At 48.1% G+C, this 22,658-nt stretch overlaps 1 protein-coding gene across 2 annotated transcripts in view; it reads right to left on the bottom strand.

Annotated features, from left to right (window-relative positions):
* Positions 1-22,658, bottom strand: part of SCUBE1 (signal peptide, CUB domain and EGF like domain containing 1) — a 143,347-nt gene that overhangs the window by 111,804 nt on the left and 8,885 nt on the right. For both annotated transcript variants that reach the window (XM_073006635.1, XM_073006636.1), the window contains exon 3: positions 5,137-5,265. In XM_073006635.1, the coding sequence (XP_072862736.1) occupies positions 5,137-5,265 (129 nt within the window). The remainder of the gene's footprint in view (positions 1-5,136; positions 5,266-22,658) is intronic.

Genomic DNA, 22,658 nt, shown 5'->3' with positions numbered 1-22,658 from the left:
GGCAGGGAGGGGAGCAGGCATTGCCCATGCTACCACTTTCTGGTGCAAAATCCAAGCAGTCTTCTAAATTCCAGACTAGCCTCTAGGTCATTAGTTAGGGATATTTGTCAAGGTAGAAGAGAGAGAGTCATTCTTGTTTGGGAGCTTCATAATGACTTTAACATTTTAGCCATGTGGGATGGGAGCTTCTATTTGGACTCCTGTCTCAAGTCCCGCAAACATCAGGGGCTGGGTAACTGGCTGAGTAGGAGTGATGCTAGAAATATTGATTTTTATGTGATAACCCTTAATGTTTAAGTGTTGACAAATAATTTAGTAAGAACAAATGATACCACCATGGGGACAAACCAAACATGTCTGCGGGCCAGACAGGGACTGTGGGTTGCCAGCTTGAAGCCTCTACTGGAAAACGATGACAATAGCCAGTACCTGTACAGAATTTACATCTGCACATAAGCTCTGCGCAATCTCCTTTCAGATTTAATCATGACACTGACCCTCTGAGACAGGTATTACTGGCCCACTTCATAGTTAGGGGAACTGAAGCTTAGTGGGCTGGAGGAACAGGTCCCGAACTATAAAACTCATGAGCGGTGACACCAGAATTTGAACCTAAATCTTCAAACTCCAGGCCCAGCTGACTCTTACAGCATGACTTATTTCTGCCAACACTGATGAAGCCCCATGATCCTAGAGTATGAGGTGCTCTAGTTCTTACAGTGTTTCACAGATGAGGGAGCTGAGACTCCAAGAAGTCAATTAACTAGCTTGAGGTCACATGGTCAGGATGGGTTGGAGCCTGTTGGAACCAAGGTCTGGTTTCTCTAGAGCTGGAGCTTTGTCTTGAGAAAGAGAAAGGCTGAACAGAAAGACCTCTGTTGGGAAGGGTCTGTCCTCAGCTGAAGGCAGAGGAGCAACAGAGAGAGCCTTTACTTGGCTGCTGTGTGTGCAAGTTAGAGCCGCGTGAGGTTTCAGTCTGTGCTCAGAGGTGGTGGGATGTGGGGAGACTTAGCCCGTTCCTTTAAATTAATCTAGGTAACCATAATCCATTGTGAAAACAATGTTGTTGAGACAAAGGCCCGCACAGACTCACTGTTTGTCTGCAGGCTGCTAGTGTCAGGCTCAGGGGGCACTGTGAGTGCTTGTTGTAGCCAAGAACAGGGTATTTGCAAACAGGTGGTTCTGCACAGGTAAGAGTACAGTGGCTGGAAGGAGAGTCCCATGTGTCAGGCACAGCCCTGGGAGTGCAAATGGTGGGTACTGGTCCTCACAAGATCTTGGAGGCATCAAACCAGTCCACATCAACACATCTCATCTGGAAGCCAACGGCCAGATGAATGCTGGTTACGTGTTGAGTATTTGGTGCCAGACACCCCACTACATGCTCCACATCCACGATCTCGTTTAATCCTCACAAGAGCCCTACCAGATAGGAACTACGCCTTCCTATGAGGAAACTGAGGGATAGAGAGGTAAAGTGACTGTCCAAAGGTCACACAGTTGATAGACGAGGGCTAGAATTTAAGCCCCAAACTGGCAGTTCCCAAGGTCTCTCCTCCTGGCTGCTGGGTGACACTGCCTGCTTTTAGCTGGCTGTCCCACAGGGACTGTCGGCTCTGTCTTCACTGACTAATCAGAGCCCGAAATGTACTCTCTCTATCATTTGAAAACGGAGCAAACAACTAAGAAAGCCAAGCACTTACGTTTTGGGAGGATTGAATGAGTTACTTCACCTGGCATCTGGCACGATCAACGTCGCATGGTACCAGTTCCTCACAATCTGGTCAAAGCCCTGCCCACCTCCACAGCTCCACGCCCGCTGCTCCTTGCACACACCAGGAGCTGAGCCTCAGGGGCTGCTTGCAGCTCTATGTAGGCTCTGCCCTTGGCCTAGCAAACTTCTCCCCAACCTTGGAGGTTCCGCTCAATGCTACCACCTCTTTGAAGACCCCCAGGGAGTTAGCCGCACTTCCACCCCCACACTCATTGCATCCAGGGGTAGCTCTTCACAGCCCCTCTGGGCTTCAATAACCTGCTGCTCAGACCTCCACTTGGGCATTTATTTGGGGGTAAAATTACATGCTTACAGATGTTTCCCACAACAAACTTATCTGACATCCAACATGGGTTGGACAAAAACAGGCAGGCAGGTCTAAGGCCAACACGCCATAAAGAGGGAAAGTTCCAGAGCACTCAGGACACCCAGTGTCCTCTACCACACACCCACAAACCAGTTGGCACAACAGAAGGTTTGCTGAGCCCTTTTAGAAAGCCATAAAAAACCAAATGATCCTTTGATGCAGTGGTTCCACTTTTGTGAAGCATTTCTAAGGAAACAACTGGCAAAACAGGGGAAAAAAAGTTGTATGCCCGGAACTACCTCTGGATTCTGACGGTAAAAAACAAAAAAAGCAAACGATCTAAATGTCTAACCACAGAAAGGCAGCCGAGTCAGCTGGAGTAGTAATGCCTGTGTTGACTACTTAGCATCTACTCGGGGCTAGTCACTTCACTTCACACTGTCACCTCATCCTCACACGCGATCTTGGGAAGTGGGTTGTGCAGTTATCCCTGTTGGATACTGGAGAAGACTGAGGCTCAGATACCATGTGGATAGTAATAGCTCTCAGCTGCTGAGAGTCCCCTGTGCTGAGCCTCCTTCCCGGCCATGTGGACATTATCTCAGTCACTGCTCATGACAACCCTGTGAGGAAGCTGCTTCTCACAGCCTCTCCTCTACCAACAAGGGCCTGAGACCCAGACAATCAATAATGTATCTATGGCCACGCTCCTGCCAATTCCATGCCCGTACCCCCTGGGCTCCAGCTGCTGTGCCCTGGTCACCCAGCAGTCAGTGGCAGAAGAGGGCGTCGGGGACAGACACGTCCGCTTTAAGAGCCACATGCTTCCCATGACAAGATACTGTTCTTCTGTGACAGACTCTGAACTCCCTCTGTTACAGGTTGAATTATGTCCCTTCAAAAGATGTTGAATTCCTAACTCCTAGTACTTGTGAATGTGACTTTTGTTGGAAATAAGGTCTTGGCAGATGTCCAGGTTAAGATGAGATTGTTAGGGTGGGCCCTGATGCAACATGACTGGTGTCCTTATAAAAAAGAAAAATTTGGACACAGAGCCAGACACACATAGAGCTGAGACAACGTGAAGACAGAGGGAGAACGCCATCTACAAGCCAAGGAATCCCTGATGTTACCAGAAGCTATGAGAAAGGCCTGAACAGATGATCCCTTGCAGCTCTCAGAAGGAACTACCCTGCCTACACCTTGAGTTTGGACTCCTAAACAAGATAATCCATTTCTGTTAAGTCCTACTTTGTTACTTTGTCATGGCAGCCCCAGGAAACTGATACAGGTTATTAGTAATTTATCAGACTACGGAGCAACTAGAAAAACTGTGGTAATAGGGGCCACACAAAAATACCTGAAGTAATGCCTGAGGTAAGGCGATGGGTCACGCCTGTAATCCCAGCACTTTGGGAGGTCGAGGTGGGCAGATCACCTGAACTCAGGAGTTCCAGAAGCCTGGGCAATATAGCGAGACCCTGTCTCTACCAAAAAAACCCAAAAGTGAGCCAGTAGCAGTGGAATGTGCCTGTGGTCCCAGCTATTCTGGAGACTGAGGTGGGAGGATTACCTAAGTTCCAGAGGTTAAGGCTGCACTGAGCCATACTGCAATCCAGCCTGGGTGACAGAGTGAGACTCTCTCAGAAGAAAACCAAAATGCCTGAGGTATGCATGATATTAAAGGGGCAAACATGTGCTGACTATCTGATCACCACTATGGTAAGAACACACTTGGATGCAGATGGAAGACTGACAGGAAACACACCAGCACAACTAAGATGCCTGCCATTTTTTTCTCCCTACTCTTCTACATTTTTCCAACTTGATTCAGCAAATGTGGACTACTCTTGTAATTTTTGTTTGTTTGTTTTTGAGATGGAGTTTCACTCTTGTCGCCCGGGCTGGAGTGCAATGGTGTGATCTTGGCTCACTGCAACCTCTGCCTCCCAGGTTCAAGCAATCCTCCTACCTCAGCCTCCCAAGTAGCTGGGATTACAGGCATGTGCCCAGCTAATTTTTGTAGTTTTAGTAGAGAGAGAGTTTTGCCATGTTGGTCAGGCTAGTCTTGAACTCCTGACCTCAAGTGATCCACCCGCCTTGGCTTCCCAGAGTGCTGGGATTACAAGTGTGAGCCACCATGCCTGGCCTCTTATCAATTTTACACAATTGGCTTAAAAATGTATTTGGACCATGGGAAGATGGAGGTATATAAGATCATGGGCCAAATTGTGTCCCTTCAAAATTCCTTTTTTGAAGGAATTCAACTCCCCAGTACCTCAAAATGTGACTATATTTGCAGACAGGGCCTTTAGAGAGATAATTAAGTTAAAAATGGAGTTTTGTAGGGTGGGCCCTACTCCCATACGACTGTGTTCTTATAAGAAGAGAAGATTAGGGCCAGGTGCAGTGACTGGCCGGGCAAGGTGGCTCACACACATAATCCCAGCACTTCGGGAGGCCGAGGCAGGCGGATCACAAGGTCAGTAGTTCGAGACCAGCCTGGCCAACATGGCGAAACCCTGTCTCTACTAAAAATACAAAAATTAGTCGGGTGTGGTGGCACATCTGTAATCTCAGCTACTTGGGAGGTTGAGGCAGGAGAATTGCTTGAACCCGGGAGATGGAGGCCGCAGTGAGCTGAGATCGCACCACTGCATGCTTGGGTGACAAAGCAAGACTCCATCTCAAAAAAAGAAGAAGAGGAGATTAGGACAGGGAGAGACACCAGACATGTGCATGCACAGTGGGAAGACCGTGTGAAGACACAAGGAGAAAGAAGGTAGCCACCTGTAAGCCTGACAGAGGAGCGGGGCCTCCAAAAAACCAACCCTGCTCACACCTTGATCTTGGACTGCCAGCCTCCAGAAATGTGACAAAATAAACTTCTGTTGTCTAAGCCATCCAGTCTGTGGTATTTTGTTACAACAACCCTGGCAAACTAATACAGGAAGCCAAAGGAAGGCAAACCTTCCCATGGCCCCCGACTCTGTAAGCTGGAGCAAAGCAACAGGCAGGGTGTGCCCAGAGGGCAGGCTGTGGCTGTATCACTCACCCAGGCAGTTGTGTCCATCGTGTGCCAGCATGAAGCCATCAAAGCAGGTGCACCTGTAGTTCCCTGGGATGTTGATGCACTCGTGGACACAGCCCCCGTTGTAGTAGTCATTCTCACACTCGTCAATGTCTGCAAAACGAAGGGCACGAGAGGTGTCAGAAGAGCCTGGTGGTCCCCTCTCCCAACACCAGGGAAGCCACCAGGATATGAGTGATTAGGGGATGATTCAACAAGTATTCACTTCAGTGCTCCCTGGGAGCTGGGGACTTGAGGATTATAAAAATGCTAATCATGTGTGGGGTGTCTTCCAGTTCCTACCACAGTGAACAGGCAAGATTCACACCTAGTTCTGCCTCCCCCGAGACAGTGTACAATTTCCGAAAACTAGCTCTCTTGAAGCAGGCGGTACTGAGTAAAATTAACTGCACATCAGCAAAAAGTGTAATATCTGGAATGAAAGAAAAGTCCACTAATTCCTCCAAACAGTTTCTTTCCACATCAGAGTCTGATGCCTGCATTTCAACTGCTCCAGCTTCCTTGCTATAACAAAGGCTCCTCTCTCATAAACAATGGCCAATAGCCTTGGTAAAGGTCACCCTTTTTGCTCTTTTAAGGCTTTTTCAACATTTCCCGTCAGGGGTCAAAGGGCTATCAATTCTGGCGTTCCAGAGAGATTTGAGAGACCCTGGAGAATGACAGGAACATGCCTAGTTAACCTTGTCTGAGCTGATTCCACGCCCAAGTCCTGCTTGTAAGGCCATGTCATTACCTCTTCAATCCCACACTAACTCAGTGATACAGGCACCATTCTCACTATTCCAATTTTTCAAGAGCACTGAAGAAACCGAAGCACAGTGAGGCTAAAACCTCACAGATGGTCACACGTCACACACCTAGAAAGTGGCACGAATGGTATTCAAACCCGTGGGATTCAGAGCCCAAGGGGCCTAACCTCGGTCACACCCGGCCTCCTTGTGAGGGCACTAGGCACAGCAAGAATCTGCCAGCCGGGGGTGCTGACTCTTCTGCAGGGTCTTCAGCATCTCCCCGAGATCCCTCTGGCTTCACTCATCTCAACCGACAGTCACCCTGACCTCCAGAGGCTCCAAGACATGCTGGGGAGAGAAGAGGGCCGGAAATGTCCCCCACAGGCGAACGGGAACCGGAACCGGAAGTGCAGCACTAAGTGGAACCGGAAGTACATCTCAAGAGGCTACTGAGGAGGAAGCCGCGGTCCCTCCCCTATGGCGTAGAAGAGGGATTTTTGAGGCTGGGTTCCAGCTTTGAAAGTGGGGTGGGGCCATCCTGTAGAAGAGAGCCTGTAGAAGGCAGGCCTGGCTTCCCTCAATCGCTGGAGGAGCTGCTGCAGGAAGACACGGAACTCCTTGCTTTCTCCCTACTGGTCCAGACAGCAGAGCTACTCACAGTGAGGGGAAGCCATGGGGCCAATGAACGTTCATGGGTAGGAGTGCTAGTCTGCAAAGTAGAAGCTGTTGCAGGAAGTAGAGAGCTCCCTGACTCTGGAGGTGACTAAGCACTGCCATGATGCCTGCCAGAGACGCTGCAGAGCAAAGGGGATAACTTTGGTGAAAACAGCAGAAATGAATGCGCCAGAGTACAGGGTCTGGGCTGTGCAGCCACTCTTGGTGTCCACCCAGCCACAGTGAGGGAAGAACAAAGTAGCCTGGGCTGGGTCACCAAAGGATGAAGAGATAGGAGTCCTCTCCTAATCTGCCTACAGGGGCACCTGCATCAGTTCCCAATTCTGCAGCTCATTTGAATTGTTTTGTTTTGTTTGTTTGTAGAGACAGGGCCTCACTAGGTTGCCGAGGCTAGACTCAAACTCCTGGGCTTAAGGGATCCTCCTGCCTCAGCCTCCCTAGTAGCTGGAATTATAGGCATATGCCACTGTGCCTGGCTCTGAGCTGTTTTTAATTCTGATATTTAATCCACTTATAAATTGCAAATAAAATTAAGGGAGAATGTGATATTTTATGTTTATTGAAAAGGCACATAGATGTTATTTATTTTTTATTTTTTGTTTTTATTTTTTATTTTTTATTTTTTTTGAATCAGTGTCTCCCTCTGTCGCCCAGGCTGGAGTGCAGTGGCATGATCTCAGCTCACTGCAACCTCCACCTCCTGGGTTCAAGCAATTCGCCTGCCTCAGCCTCCCGAGTAGCTGGACTACAGGCATGTGCCACCACAGCCGGCTAATTTTTTGTATTTTTAATAGAGACGGGGTTTCACCGTGTTAGCCAGGATGGTCTCCATCTCCTGATCTCATGATCCACCCACCTCGGCCTCCCAAAGTGCTGGGATTATGGGCGTGAGCCACCTCGCCTGGCATAGATTTTAAAAAACTGAGAGATACTGATTACTTCCCAGTCTCTGTTTGCAGCCCTGACCTTTCTCCAGAGCCCCAGAGAGACTAATGCAACCACCTCTTCCCCTGGGTATTCCAAAGGTACTCCAAAGGCGACAAAGCCCAACTTTAACTCATCGACCTGCAGTTACCTGGGGTTCCTCATCCCGGTAAATATTGTTTCCTTCCACTGCTCCCTTAACATCAAATCAGCTACCAAAGCGTGGTTTCTTTACACCCTTAATATAGGTACAGTCTGTCCACTAGCCACTCATTTTCACTACCTGTCAGCATGAGTATCACCTCACATCCAATTCGACTCAGCAGCCCCCAAACTGTTCCCTCCCTCCTTTCCTCCCTCAAGCAGGTGATTCAGGGGGAAGCTGGCCTGGTCCTAACTCTGGGGGTGGAGACTTATCAGTCTCATCCAAACAGCACATGCCACTAGCAATTGCTGTTGGTCCCGGGGTTGGTAGGTGACTTAGGTTGGATCAATCAGACTGAGGAAAAGGACTTTTACTCCATGCTTGGGTAAAATAACTTTCTCTCATCTTGTACCTCAGAAGGAGGTATCTACTCCTGAAATATACACCAGCCCTTTTAATTCTCACAACAACACTCTGGAGTAGGTGTTTTAACTCCATTTTATGGTTGAACAAACTAAAGTGCAGAGAAGTTAGATAATTGCTCAAGGTCACATAGTAAGTGGTAGGGCAAGGATCAGAACAAAGGTCTTTCGGTCTGTGAAGCCCACATCCTTTCTAATAAGTTAGAATGCCTGTGATATGCCAGTCATTGACAAAATGCTTTATACATGATACAATATTTCACCCTTGGCACATTTATACTGTGTACTGAGAAAGTACTATCCAATCATCCAAATACCCATTTACCCATCTATCCTTCTACTTGTCCTGCCTCTGTCTATACACACACACACACACACATGTGTGCATGCCTATCTATCTACCCAAATAACCAACCAGCCAGCCATGCATCCTTTCATCCAAACACCCATCTACCCTTCCACTATCCATCCATCTACTCACCCTCAACCTATCCATTCAAATATCTACCCAACCATTCTTCCATTTATCGATTTGTGCTAAATTTTATCCATCTAAATATCCAGTGTGCTGACCACCCTTCCATTTCTCCAATCACCTATTCACCCATCCATTTATCCAGCCAAACGTTCACCCATACATCCAAACATGCATGCATGCATCCGTCTGTCTAAATATTCAACCAGATACCTATCCTTCCATTAATCTAAGCACTGACCCATCCACCCATCCATCCATCCAAGTGCTTAGCTACTCATCTGTATATTCATTAATTCAAATACTCACCCTTCTATCCAGACACACATACACTCATGCTCATGCACACACACACACACACACGCATTCAAACATCTACCTACCCATCCATCCATCCATCCAAACTTCTATTAACTCACTGATTCCTTCAAATATCCATCCAAACAGCTTACAAAATACGTACAACAATTTTTTCGAACAGAATAAGATGCTAGGATGAAGAAAAATAAATGAGGTTGAAGAATAAGATAAAGCTGGTGAAAACATACAAAAACACATTTGATAATTGCAGCACAATGACAGAAGGTGGGCTGTGAGCTTCCTAAATGCCAAGACAAAGACAAGGAAAGAAGCACAATCGGTTATAGAGTTGCTGCATCTATAAAATGTAATCCAAGTGGCTATTTTAATGGTGGTAAGCTCTGACAAACCTCAGACCTCCTAGTGAGGGAATGTCTTCCCCTGGTTAGAGAATATCATACACTTTAATTTTCCTGGCACAGTTCCAGCTTATGCCTGTTGTTGGGGTATAATTATTAACAGTAGTTATTAACCTTTTCATTATTAAAATGATAAACTATCTGATCACCACACCCATAAGGCAGTATAAAGATATCATTGAATAGTCAATAAAACAGCTCTACTCATTTCCTGCCTTTGACTTCCCATAAGGTAGGCCACAATAATTGCCAGTGCGCTGGAGAGTGCCGAGACATTTGCTGCTTGCATTTCTTTCCTCAATCCATCCCCAATTAGTTCTCCTAGATTGAGCATCTCTCAGAATGACCGGTTCTTCTCCAATCCCCAGGCCTGCTGTGGCAGCCAGCTCTACCTCCCAGTGCCCTGGATGGAGGACGTCAGCTCCTAAACCAAACTTTCCCTGATTTTCCATGTTTGTACCTGGAATTTTTGTTCTAAAATCATGTAAGCCTCCTCCTTTAATACCTAAGAGATAAACACACAAACAAACCAGCTAAAAAAATCTGCCAAAGCAGGTGAATTTATTATTATAAAAACATATCCAGGAGTCGCCGCCCCGGAAGAGGCACCACAGACCTCCAAGACGCTCATCTGACTCAGACCATTTTTTCAGGACTGAAAGCCAGAGAACAAGGAACAGGCAGGTGGAGCGGGGAGATGGTAAAGGAACGGAGGGGACAGAGCTCAGTTCTGTGGATGTTTATTCTTTAAGGGCTGTTGTGGATTGAACTGTGTCCCCACAAAAAGATATGTTGAGGTCCCAACCCCCAGGACCAGAGAATGTGATCTGACTTGGAAGTAGGGTCTTTGCAGATGTAATCAAGTTCCGATGAGGTCATACTAGATTAGGGTGGGCCTTAATACAATGCTGCTGTCCTAAGAAGAGGGAAATTGGACACAGACATACAGGGAGAAGAATACCATGTGAAGACACACAGACACACGGAGAGAAGGCAGCCGTGGGATGATGAAGGCAGAGACTGGAGTGAGGCAGCTGCGTGTGAGGCCAGGGTAAGAGCTGCCATCACACAGAAGAGGCTGAGGCTCGGCATCACTGAGGACGTTGTCTTCAGGCCCCCAGCCCGTGGTTGCATTCAAGTGCAGACTTTATTCCCACGTTTGGAGCCACATCCTTGGGGTGTGTGAGATGAATATTTTTAAAAAGTGCTTCATGCTCCTAGCCAGGCGTGGTGGTACATGCCCGTAATCCCAGCTACTCGGGAGGCTGAGGCAGGAAAACCGCTTGAACCCGGGAGGCGGAGGTTGCAGTGAGCCAAGATTGCGCCACTACACTCCAGCCTGGGCAACAAGAGCGAAATTCCGTCTCGAAAAAAAATAATGATAAAAAAATAAAAGTGCTTCATGCTCCAAACAGTCATTAAGGAGAAAAGTGGGGAAGAGGTGTCATGGGCATTATTATTTTTATTTCCAAGGTCTGTACCTACCCTTGAGGTTGACGAGGGGTGGTGACAGTGGAGGGGTGGTAACGGGGATGGTTCGCATGAATGGAGAAAGTGGGCAGGACAAAAGATCTGACCAGCTTTCAGAGCCCTGGGCACAGGAGATGAGAAGTCCAGCAATTCACTCCAAGCATCGCTGTTCCTTCCCCTGCTTGGATTTTTTTCTTTTTTCTTTTTTTTTTTTTTTTTTAATGAAAACTCAATTCCCAACAGAAGACAGCTCCCAGCATCTAACAGAACAGAGAAAAGCAGCACAGAGAACTGCTCATTATGGAATTTTTGAAAGGTCACCCAGCTCTGCTTTTTGCGTATTGAAAGGCAGCACGCACACACACAACCCCATAGCTAGGCTTCCACGCCAACAATGCGGGTTTGGAACCCATATAGGGTAAGGTATTTTTTTTTAATCATTTAATTGAAAATTGATTCTTGCTGCTCCATAAAATATACATTTATTCTGTGGTGTCTAAGTGCTAAAAGATCCTATGGCAATGAATCAGAGAGGCTTTTCATTTTATTTTAATACTATTTTAGGGCATTTTCCTCAAAATCAGGACTGACTAGAAACCTTCTCAAAATTAAGGATTTTTAAAGCATCCCACTCTCTACTCTCAGGGATCATTACTGAAAACGTCTTCTCATTTCCCCCTGAAACTGGCATTTTTCTAGACATTCCTCAAGAACAGTAGAGACCAAATGCTCTAACAAAGAGCCCTTTCCTGGCTGGGCGCTAGCACGTCCTCTCCTTTGTCTGGGGGCTTTAAGAAAAACCGTGCCCTCCTTAGATCAGGCAACCATTTGGGGAGAGATGTATGGCTTAGGAAGTTGAGTCCTTATTGATGAATAAATCTTAATCCGGTTTGTTGGCTAATTATGCTCCAGGGAAGGTAGTTTCTTGGGCTGCCTAGCAGGAAGGATTAAGCCCCTGTCTCCGGTGGCTCGGGGTTAAGCTCTGGGTTTGTAATGACTGAGTAATGAGACCCGCTCTCTGAGGGCCCCTGGCATCCATCGATCAGGTTTCCCTTCTGCAGAGACAATGCCAGAAGTGGGCCCAGCAGTTAATTACGGGAAAGGTCAAAGGGCACGTAAAACTAACACAAGTCTATATACTTTTTCATTCCTAACTGCACACAATGACCGTGGCTCAGCCAGAGGGTGGGAAGGTTCCCTCCCGCTTCCCACTCTGTGATTCAAGATAACCGTGGGGTTGGAGCTGCTCAGTGACCTCTCCCAGTCCCTTATGTGGCTTCAGGCCTCCACACTTTGACTCATGCTGTTCCCTCTGCCTGGAGGTCCTTCCCTCCACAACATCTACTCACTTCTGCATCCTGAGCCCCAGCACCACCTCCTCCCCGAAGCTTTTGCTCATCTTCAAGCAGATCTAGCCCCTCCCCCAGCCCAAGCAGGCACTAGCATTATTCTTGCTTGCTTGTGTCTGTGTCCTTTGATGCTGCAAATCCATGAGAATGAGAACCATGTCCTGTGCAGCTTGAGCCTCAGAACCAAGCAGAGCCCGAGCATGTTCAAAGGAATCCTCTGGGCATTGCATGAATGAACAATCATGACGGTGGCCTTGCTGAGAGACTCTCATGACACGTCAGGCAGTCTGCAGGCCCCACACACAGGACTGCCCTGAGAGCTGGCTACCACCATCTCTATCTCACAGCAGCAAACCGAGGCTCAGAGACATCGCCTGCCCTGCCTCAGATCACACAGCAAATGCAAGGGGAGCCGGGAAGGAAGCCAGGCGGCTTGACTTCAGAGTTAGTGATGTCTCTGTCACAAGATCATACAGTCGATGATTCTATTTACATCAAGTCTCCAGAAAAACCAAATCTGCTAAGACAAAAAGCAGATGAGAGGTTTCCTAATACTGGAGGGGCTGCAGACTTCGGGAGTGGTAGAGGATGGTCAAGGAGCATGGGGTTTCTTTTTGGAGTAATGCAAAGATTCTAACACTGGACTGGGCAGGGTAGCTCACGCCTCTAATTCCAGCACTTTTGGAGGCTGAGGCGGGTGCATCACCTGAGGTCAGGAGTTTGAGACCAGCCTGGCCAACATTGTGAAACCCTGTCTCTACTAAAAATACAAAAAATTAGCCAGGCATGGTGGTGCACGCCTGTAATCCCAGCTACTCAGGAGGCTGAGGCAGAAGAATCACTTGAACCCAGGAGGCGGAGGTTGCAGTGAGCCAAGCTCGTGCCACTGCACTCTAGCCTGGGCGACACAGCAAGACTCTGTCTCAAAAAAAAAAAAAACAAAAAAACAAAAAACAGGCCGGGCACAGTGGCTCACGCCTGTAATCCCAGCACTTTGGAAGGCTGAGGCAGGCAGATCACGAGGTCAGAAGATTGAGACCATCCTGGCTAACAGTGAAACCCCGTCTCTACTAAAAATACAAAAAAATTAGCTGGGCGTGGTGGCGGGCGCCTGTAGTCCCAGCTACTCAGGAAGCTGAGGCAGGAGAATGGCGTGAACCCGGGAGGTGGAGCTTGCAGTGAGCCAAGATCGCGCCACTGCACTCCAGCCTGGGTGACAAAGCGAGACTCCGTCTCAAAAAAAAAAAAAAAAATATATATATATATATATATATATATGTATATATACACACACACACACACATATACACACATATAATAAATAAAGATACTAACATTGATTGTGGTAATGGACTGGCAATGTGAATATACTAAAGGCACTGAATTGTATACTTTTAATGAGTGAATTGTACAATATTTGAATTATATTGCGATAAAGCTGTTTAAAAATAGAAGTCAAACAAGCTAATGCTGTCAGTGTTCTTCTCCACTGGGCTGGTCGCATCTCCAGGGATCTCTGCCTGGATGAAGGGCAACCACAAGGAGGCTGGCTCTGAACTGACCTCAAATGCCACCTGCCCCAGCCTAGGGTCACGGTGGGCCGTGTTGCTCCCAAAAAGCAGGGGAGATTTCCCACCAAACTGATATGACGAAGACCAGTTCATTATTTCCCTTCTCCCTCAAAAATGCCCTGAAGCCCTTGCTGGGGGCTGCTCCTGGGCTCTGGCATCAGGACTAATGGATGCTGAGGCAGCCTGGTCAAGAGAAAATGGAGTCATTGGCGCGTGTGAGATGGAAACCAGGAGAGACCGCGGGGAACCTGCCAGGCTTGAGTCTAGTTCTGCCAGCCCTCAGTCAAGGCCCCTGTTCCACCCTCCTGCCCGTTACAGGCAGTCATTCCCCCATCCCCTTAGGGAAAGGCCAAGGAGAGGCCCGAGACCCAAACACTGCAGGTTCTGTGGGGCCGCTCCACAGGCCCAGCCACCTCCGAGCTCAGGAGGACAATCACAAACAGGAAGTTGCCTGAAAACGTGGGCTGGCCCTTAGAATTAGTAAGCTGGATCCTAGAGCACCCTGGATTTTATCAAGGTGTCACTGAGGCCCAAAGAGGGGAGCTGAAAGACAAATCTTAGCAGATCAGGGACTGACGGCACCTTGAACTCAGGGCTCTTGGCCTGGCCTTCTCTCTCTCATCTCAGGATCCAGCAGTGGGCAGGGCCTGAGCTTGCCTGGTGCAATTTGGGTTCATTCCCCTTCTCTCCGAACCCCCGGGTAGCCTTCCTCTCCAACGTAATAAAATAACAGCAGTGGTAACTCCACACCAGGCACCATCTTGATGGTAACTGGCTTAATCCTCCCTACAGCCGGGCAGAAAGGTCTTCACTTCCCATTGCTCGTAGAAAAAGAAACTGAGGCTCAGAAAACTTCAGTGTCTTTCCCAACATCACCCAGCTAGAAGGTAGTGAAGGCAACATTTGAACCTGGGCAGGCTGGTCCCAGACTCTACCTTCCGCACCTTGACACAGTTGTCCAGAGAAGATGGCATCTCTGTGAACCAGGAATCTGGGGCCCGCGGGCCTTGTGAAGGATCAGGCCACCTCTCTGCCTTCTTCCCTCCCATGCCAATGCTGTCCTGGGCCAGGCCTTTTGCCCTTAGCCTGGACCTTGGCCACAAGGCGCTGCCAGCCTGGAGAGGGGAATGACCCAGACACAGATGCACACAAACTCATATGCTCCGACCAGGCCCACGTCTGCCCGCAGGGCTGGCAGTGGGAAGGGACAGTTGGCTAAGCCCCACTGAAGCCCACCCCTCATGCTGGACAGACTGAGGCTAGCATTGGGCGCCATGGAAACGAGGAGCACCCTGAGGAAGAAGCTGCCCACAGTGAGGGTCCAAGGGGCCTGAGATCTCCTGCCCCCGCTGAACTCTGATGTCAGGATGCAAAGGCCGGAGAGGCCCACAGATTTGGCCCAGGCCACACAGGGCTGGAACCCGGTCTCCATGGACACACTCCCAGCTCCACTCCCCTCTATAAGAGAGGCAGGAGGTCTAGACAGAAGACATGGGGGTACCTGGAGAGAGGGGATTACGTTGAAGACCCTGGAGGGAGTGGGGAGTGATCAACGCCAGTGGCTGCTGTTAACCCAGGCCAGGCATCCAACCAGCTGGCTGAGGTTTTACACTCTTTCTAGCCAGAGGCCGCAGCCCTGGCCCATCTGGAAGCCCGTCTGGGAGCACCCTCCGAGACCCCCTGACCTTGCCCGTTCACACAAGGCCCCGAGCCCTCTTTGTCTCAAGGCCTTTAGGGAAGGCCGTCATCCATTTCAGTAGCATTCAAAGGCACACAAGTCCACGGTTTATTTTCTTAGAAATAATGGTTTTTGCTGGTTAGCATTCCTCGGATGGAAAAACAAATACAGCCACTGTAATAAGAAGCGGCTAAGAGGAGGTGAGAGGGCCCAGGGGAAGGGGGCAGAGAGGGGCTGCTGCCTGGGGAGCTGGAGGACATGGAGGGTGGGAGGTGGGGTCAGAGACTCCTAACCCTGGGAGAAACGGGGAATTAGAGAAACAAAAAAAAACCCAACATGCAGGCACTGGTACAGACTTCAACACATTCTCACAGACAGCGAGGCCCCTTCCCCGCTCAAATCTCTACTCCAGTGCACATTCTGTAAGGCAGGTGTTGTGGCTCCCATGTGATGAATGAGGAAACCAAGGCTCAGAATGGTCAAGTCACCGCTGGCTCATGGAGTTAGGAGGGACTGAAATGCAGGCCTCTAAATCCTTGCTACAAATGCTTCCACTGACCATCACAGCTGGAAGGAGCATCAGAGACCTGCTTCTGCTATGCTTTCCTAACCTAGCCCAGAGGACACCTCCTCTAAGAAGCCCTCCTGAATTTCCTCCCCTCCTTGGCAGAGATATGCACTTTCTCTACTTCACCCTGTTTTGTTTGTATTTTCATTGCTGCACTTTCCACATCCTATTATGATCACATCTTTTCCAATCTGTGTCTCCCACAAGGCAGGTCAAAGGCAGGAAACATGTTTCAGCCCCAGCACCTAGCTTGGCACAGAGTAGGTGCTCAGTAAACATTCTTGATACTCAACTGAAAACAGTCCAGTGCATACACACTTTACAGATGGGCAAACTGAGGCTCAGAGGTGAACTTGCCTCCAATGTTCAAATGCAGTAGCATGAGTTTTTTACTTTTTCCTCCTAAAAATGGACATTGGCTCCAAGAACTCTGCAAGAGCCCTAACCTCTGCAGCAGAGCTGGCAAGCAACATTGCCTAATTGCTAGCTGACAGCACCTTGGAATTTTAAGTCACATCCAATTTCTTCCTGCCTGCTGGTCTGCTGGACTTGAGCACTTTCATCTTCGGCAGAGCACACGTTAGCATGCATAATTGCATGTTTTAAGACTTGAAGGAGAAGAATTTCCCCTTCTCTCCCCCCACCCTCCCACCTCCTACTGCCTTTCCTGGCCTCCCAAAAAGCAGAATTTTATCTGGAGTCTCAATAATGTGTGTAGTAATGATGATGAAAATGATTTAATAAGGTCATGGACATTATTTCCTAAGAAGGCCAAATTGGTTTTAAGATTTTTTTTTCTGATGTTAAACTAAATGGATCACTGAGTATGTTATTAGGAATTTTGTTAAAACACTTTAATAACATGCTCTGTAATCCACCTAACTTCAGTGATTGACAAGTAGACCCTGGGGATATAAAATTCAGGAAGTGACTATTTACATTCATTACATACATGCTAATTTTGTGATCTCTGACGGCCACAAGGTTGTCATGTTTTTCCTTTTCACACAAAAAGAGGAAAATAGTAATATATTTGATATACTGTGGCCCAAACAAAAAATTATTTCCCCCAAGAGTTTTAATTATAGCATTTTGGAAAAAGCCCGAGTTGGAACTTGCAAGTGGAATAAACCACTTGAATACATGGTCTAAAAAATTAAGTACACATAGAAGGGGTGATGTGTGCTGTTGGTTCAGACTAAACAGTGATTATCAAGAGGGTCTTAGTTATTTAAACAAGCCATTTGAGGGCGGTTTGCTCCTCGTTTGGGGCCTGGTCCTGATTATAAACGAGAGCTTTTAATTAAGATTAGTAGGACCCAATTCAAGCTATAATTTGGTCCTTTTCCCTAGCAAATGTCTATGAAAACAAGGCAATTAAGGTTAAATGAGTTGAAGTATTTAAAGGGGATGAAATGCCCCTTCCTCACCCCCAGCCTGCCCCCTCAGCAGAATAAGCACAAACAGGCCTGTTTAATTCAGACCAGGAAGCCAGTGCGGGACTGGCCTGGCAGCTTCCGAAAGGCCCATGCCCCCAGGGCCGGGTGAGCCGCAGATGCACACGCTTAGCTAAATGGACAGGGAAGAGGAAACGGAGTACTCAAAGGTCCAGAGGGAGGAACAAGCTGGCAAGTTTGAGGAACTAAAAGAAGACAGTGAGGCTGGGTAGGGAGGGATGGATAAAAAATGGCCGAGTGCAGTGACTCATGCCTATAATCCCAGTACTTTGGGAGGCTGAGGCAGGCGGATCACTTGAGGTCAGGAGTTCGAGACCAGCCTGGCCAACATGGTGAAACCCCATCTCTACTAAAAATACGAAAAATTAGCTGGGCATGGTGGTGCGCACCTGTAGTCCCAGGTACTTGGGAGGCTGAGGCATGAGAATCCCTTGAAACTGGGAGGCGGAGGTTGCAGTGAGCCGAGATTGAGCCACTGAACTCCAGCCCGGGTGACGAAGCAAGACTTCATCTCAAAAACAAACAAAAATAACAATAATAGCTCACAACACAGCAAGGCCCCACCTCTAAAATAAATTAAAATAATAACAGTATCACAAATGGTACCTTCCAGCCCCTCCCATTCCCAGGTCCTGTCTCAGACCAGCCAGCAGCAGCAAGGGAACGAGTACGTGTAGAAGCAGAGGGGCTGTGCCGCCCCCTCGATCCCTCCATAGTGAAGGAGCCTTCCCTATTGCTTTCCAGTGGGCTGACGGGGGCCTGGCCTGATGCTGGGACCCCTTGGCTGATGGGGGATGGAACCCAGGCCTTGCTGCCTCTCACCTGGGAGGCCTGGCTAGAGACAGACCTCTCTGGAACCAGTTTCCCCAGGTGAATTCTGCCATCGGTCCACACCAGTTATCCTCAGACTAGCTCTCTCCCTGTCCAAGCCTCTGCTTCCTCATCTGTAGAACCCTCAGAGTCTGTGAGGTTCTGGGAGGCCTTGCTGGGTCCTCTCAGCATGGATAAGGGTCATTCACTGCCCACTGACACCAGCTCTGGGCTTAGCCCTGAGGGAAGTTGCACGGGTCCTCACAATCTAGTGTGACAGGAGCACTGAGTGAGGATGCTCACAGGTGATAACTCCCCTGTCTGGGGGACCAGAGGTGGCTTCCTGGAGGAGGAGACCCTTTCATCCAGCAAATGCCATCCACACCCTGTGCCAGGCCCAGTCTCTAGGTTCCAGGGATGGGAGCTGACAGATCCCAGATCCAGTCTTTGAGGAGCTCACATTCCAGGAGGAGACGTGGGACAAGCTAAGTGCAGTGTGGCATGGGCTACAATGGTGGTGTGTATGGACCTGGGCTGGGCGGCAAAGAGGGGTGGCAGCTGTCACTCACAGGGGCTGCCTCAATGCCCTTCGAAGTTTCTTCCAACTCCACACAGCCATGAGTCTACCTCAAGGTACTTCAGATTCAATCAATAAAACAGTGCTTTATCTCCAGTCCTGCTCAGAGCCTTTCCCGGCTGTCTGAGGCACTCACCCGTCTGGCTACAGCAAGCCCTCTGCCAGCATTAGGCTGATTGTAGGGGGCCCCAGGCCACTCCTGGGCACAGATGCAACATGTCTGTACACATGGAGGCCATGGCATCATCGCATATGCCCACTGGCCATGAGGCAAGTTGCCCTTGAAGGTGGGAAAAGAAACCGTTCCCAGAATGGGGGGCAGGTGGCCTTCAGGGCTGGATTTGCTAACAGGGATTTTGCAAGCAGCAGGTTTCAAGGTGACCTGGCGAAGTGGGTAAGAGGCTCGGTCAGCCTCACATCGGGCTTCCCACAACCCAGGCCTGGGTTGTGAAAATGATAGAGAAAGTATGTTTTGGGCACTGATTAGTTGGTGAAGACAGAGCTGACAGTCCCTGTGGGAGAGCCAGTTAAAAGTAGGCAGTATCACCCAGCAGTCAAGAGGACAGACCTTGGGAACTGCCAGTTTGGGGCTTAAATTCTAGCTGTCCTCTATCAACTGTGTGACCTTTGGCCAGTCACTTTACCTCTCCATGCCTGTTTCCTTGCTTGAAAAATGGAAGGCATACTCCCTGTCTGGTAGGGTTCTTGAGAGGATTAAATGAGATCATGGACATGGAGCATGTAGTGGGGTGTCTGGAAGCAAACACTCAACATATTGGTGAAAAACTGGGGAGACTGTGGCAGCCACATCCTCGGGGAAGGCTCTGCTGAGAGTCCGTCCTCTATGCTTATTACAGCAAAGAGCACAGTCAGTGAGATCTGCAGGACAGGGGGCTCACTGCCTCCAGGACTCCAACCCCAGCCTCGGCAGAACCCAACTCCAGCTCAGGACCTGCAGATGCAGGAGCCCAGGGAAGGAAAGCAAGTTTCATTTACTGCAGAAATGACTGGAGAGCGTGGTGATTGATTATTAATGTCTGCTATGGCAGAAGGTGATGGCATATTTGCCATCCCCGAAGTAGGCTTAGTTGAACAAAGGAAAGTCTTCTTTCCTACGTATTTTTTTATTGTACATTCTCGATAAGCAGCCATCTGTGAATGGCACACCTGACTGTCCACCTCTGTGGGGATATAGGTATATGCATATGGTTTATATGAACAGTCGATGAACCAGAATACCTCATTTCCCAACCATTTTAGGTCCCAGAAATTGTTGGAAAAGACAAAGCTTTAGTTCTTTCACATCTTGAACAACACTGTGATCATTGACATTGACATGGTGACGACGATGATGATCAGATACATCATCATCATCTTCATCAGCACCATCATCATCAATATCACCATCACCATCACCCTCATCAATAGCACCATAACAGCACCATCAACATTATCATCACCCCCATCACCCTGATCATCAATATCACCATCATCACCATCATCACCATCATCATCATCATCATCATCATCGTCGTCGTCGTCATCACAGTAAGGGCAGCTAGCGCTTATATACAGCATCCTATGTGCCAGGCTATGTTCAAAGGCTTTAAATACATTAACTCATTTAATTCTCACACTATCTGTATGAAATAAGTAGTAACATTATGTCTATTTTATAGATAAACAAATGGAGGTTAAATAACATGCCCAGGCTACATGGGCAGGATTTGAACCCAAGCCATCTGGCACCAAAGTCAATGCTTTAACCCCTATGCTAACCTTAATAGAGACTGTTCACGTCCTCTTCTCAGAAAAGAGAGCCACAGATAGGAATAACCACTGGCAGAAACATAGTATGGAGTAACAGGTCTACCAAACCTGGGCTCTAGTCCCCACCCAAGAAAGACCCTGCCCCTGCAGGCCTCCATTTTTCCATCTGTAAACCAAGGACATGAACATCTGGATGGTTTCCCAGCTCCCTCAGGCCAGCGCTGCACGTGGTGCCCCTTCAGATTTCAAAGCCCCCGGATGTCTCTCCGTAGTCCTCCAAGGGAAGCCAGCAGGGATCTGATGGTTCTCCATGTTTATGTGTTGGGGGTGTGAGGTATATATGTGAGCACTCTGGCAGGCTGCCTTGATTCAAATTGATGACTGTAGATGGGTCCCCAGGGATGAGAAAACCAGAGTGCTAGCAGGACAGGGTCCACACAGGCCTCCAGAATCCATGCCAACACTCACTGACTGAGGGTTTAGGGAGCCCATAACCAAATGATGCCCTCCTCTTGGTTCCTAAAAATTGTTCTCATACTGTTAACACGGCAACTCAACAGACACTGATTCATAACCCAAACTACCCTAAATCTGTTATCAGGAATTTCCAGCTCATGCAGTCCCAGCAGACCACAAGTTCCTGGAGATCAAGGACTATGTTGCACCATAACTATCACCTCAGGTATGCAGAACAGAGTGATTTTCAAAGGTCTTCACCATTCATAGTCTCATTTGAGCCTGCAACCACTCTGACAGCTAGTGAGAACAGGTGATATGATGGTGATGATGGTGATGATGATAATGATGACAGTGATGATGGTGATGATAATGATGACGGTGATGATAGTGATGGTGATGATGAGAATGATAATGATGATGGTGATGATGGTGATGATAATGATAATGATAATGATGACGGTGATGGTGATGATGGTGATGATGATGATGATAATGATGATGGTGATGATGGTGGTGATGGTGATGGTGATGATGATAATGATGATGATGTAATGATGGTGATGGTGATGATGGTGATGGTGATGGTGATGATGGTGATGATGGTGATGGTGATGATGGTGATGACGATGATGATAATGATGGTGGTGATGATGGTGGTGATGGTGATGGTGATGATGGTGATGATAATGATGATGATGTAATGATGGTGATGGTGATGATGGTGATGGTGATGGTGGTGATGATGGTGATGGTGATGGTGGTGATGGTGATGATAATGATGATGATGTAATGATGGTGATGGTGATGATGGTGATGGTGATGGTGGTGATGATGGTGATGGTGATGGTGGTGATGGTGATGGTGATGATGGTGATGGTGATGATGGTGATGATGATGATGATAATGATGATGGTGATGATGGTGGTGATGGTGATGGTGATGATGGTGATGATGGTGATGGTGGTGATGGTGATGGTGGTGATGGTGATGGTGATGATGGTGATGGTGATGATAATGATGATGATGTAATGATGGTGATGGTGATGATGGTGATGGTGATGGTGATGATGGTGATGATGGTGATGGTGATGATGGTGATGACGATGATGATAATGATGGTGGTGATGATGGTGGTGATGGTGATGGTGATGATGGTGATGATAATGATGATGATGTAATGATGGTGATGGTGATGATGGTGATGGTGATGGTGGTGATGATGGTGATGGTGATGGTGATGGTGGTGATGGTGATGGTGATGATAATGATGATGATGTAATGATGGTGATGGTGATGATGGTGATGGTGATGGTGGTGATGATGGTGATGGTGATGGTGGTGATGGTGATGGTGATAATAATGATGATGATGTAATGATGGTGATGGTGATGATGGTGATGGTGATGGTGGTGATGATGGTGATGGTGATGGTGGTGATGGTGATGGTGATGATGGTGATGGTGATGATGGTGATGATGATGATGATAATGATGATGGTGATGATGGTGGTGATGGTGATGGTGATGATGGTGATGATGGTGATGGTGGTGATGGTGATGGTGATGGTGATGATGGTGATGGTGATGATAATGATGATGATGTAATGATGGTGATGATGGTGATGGTGATGGTGATGATGGTGATGGTGATGATGGTGATGACGATGATAATGATGGTGGTGATGAT

The sequence above is a fragment of the Chlorocebus sabaeus genome, chromosome 19, assembly GCF_047675955.1.
Source record: "Chlorocebus sabaeus isolate Y175 chromosome 19, mChlSab1.0.hap1, whole genome shotgun sequence".
Lineage (NCBI taxonomy): Eukaryota > Metazoa > Chordata > Mammalia > Primates > Cercopithecidae > Chlorocebus > Chlorocebus sabaeus.
Note: the sequence above shows the minus strand (reverse complement) of the source record. Positions and strands in the feature narration are given on the sequence as shown.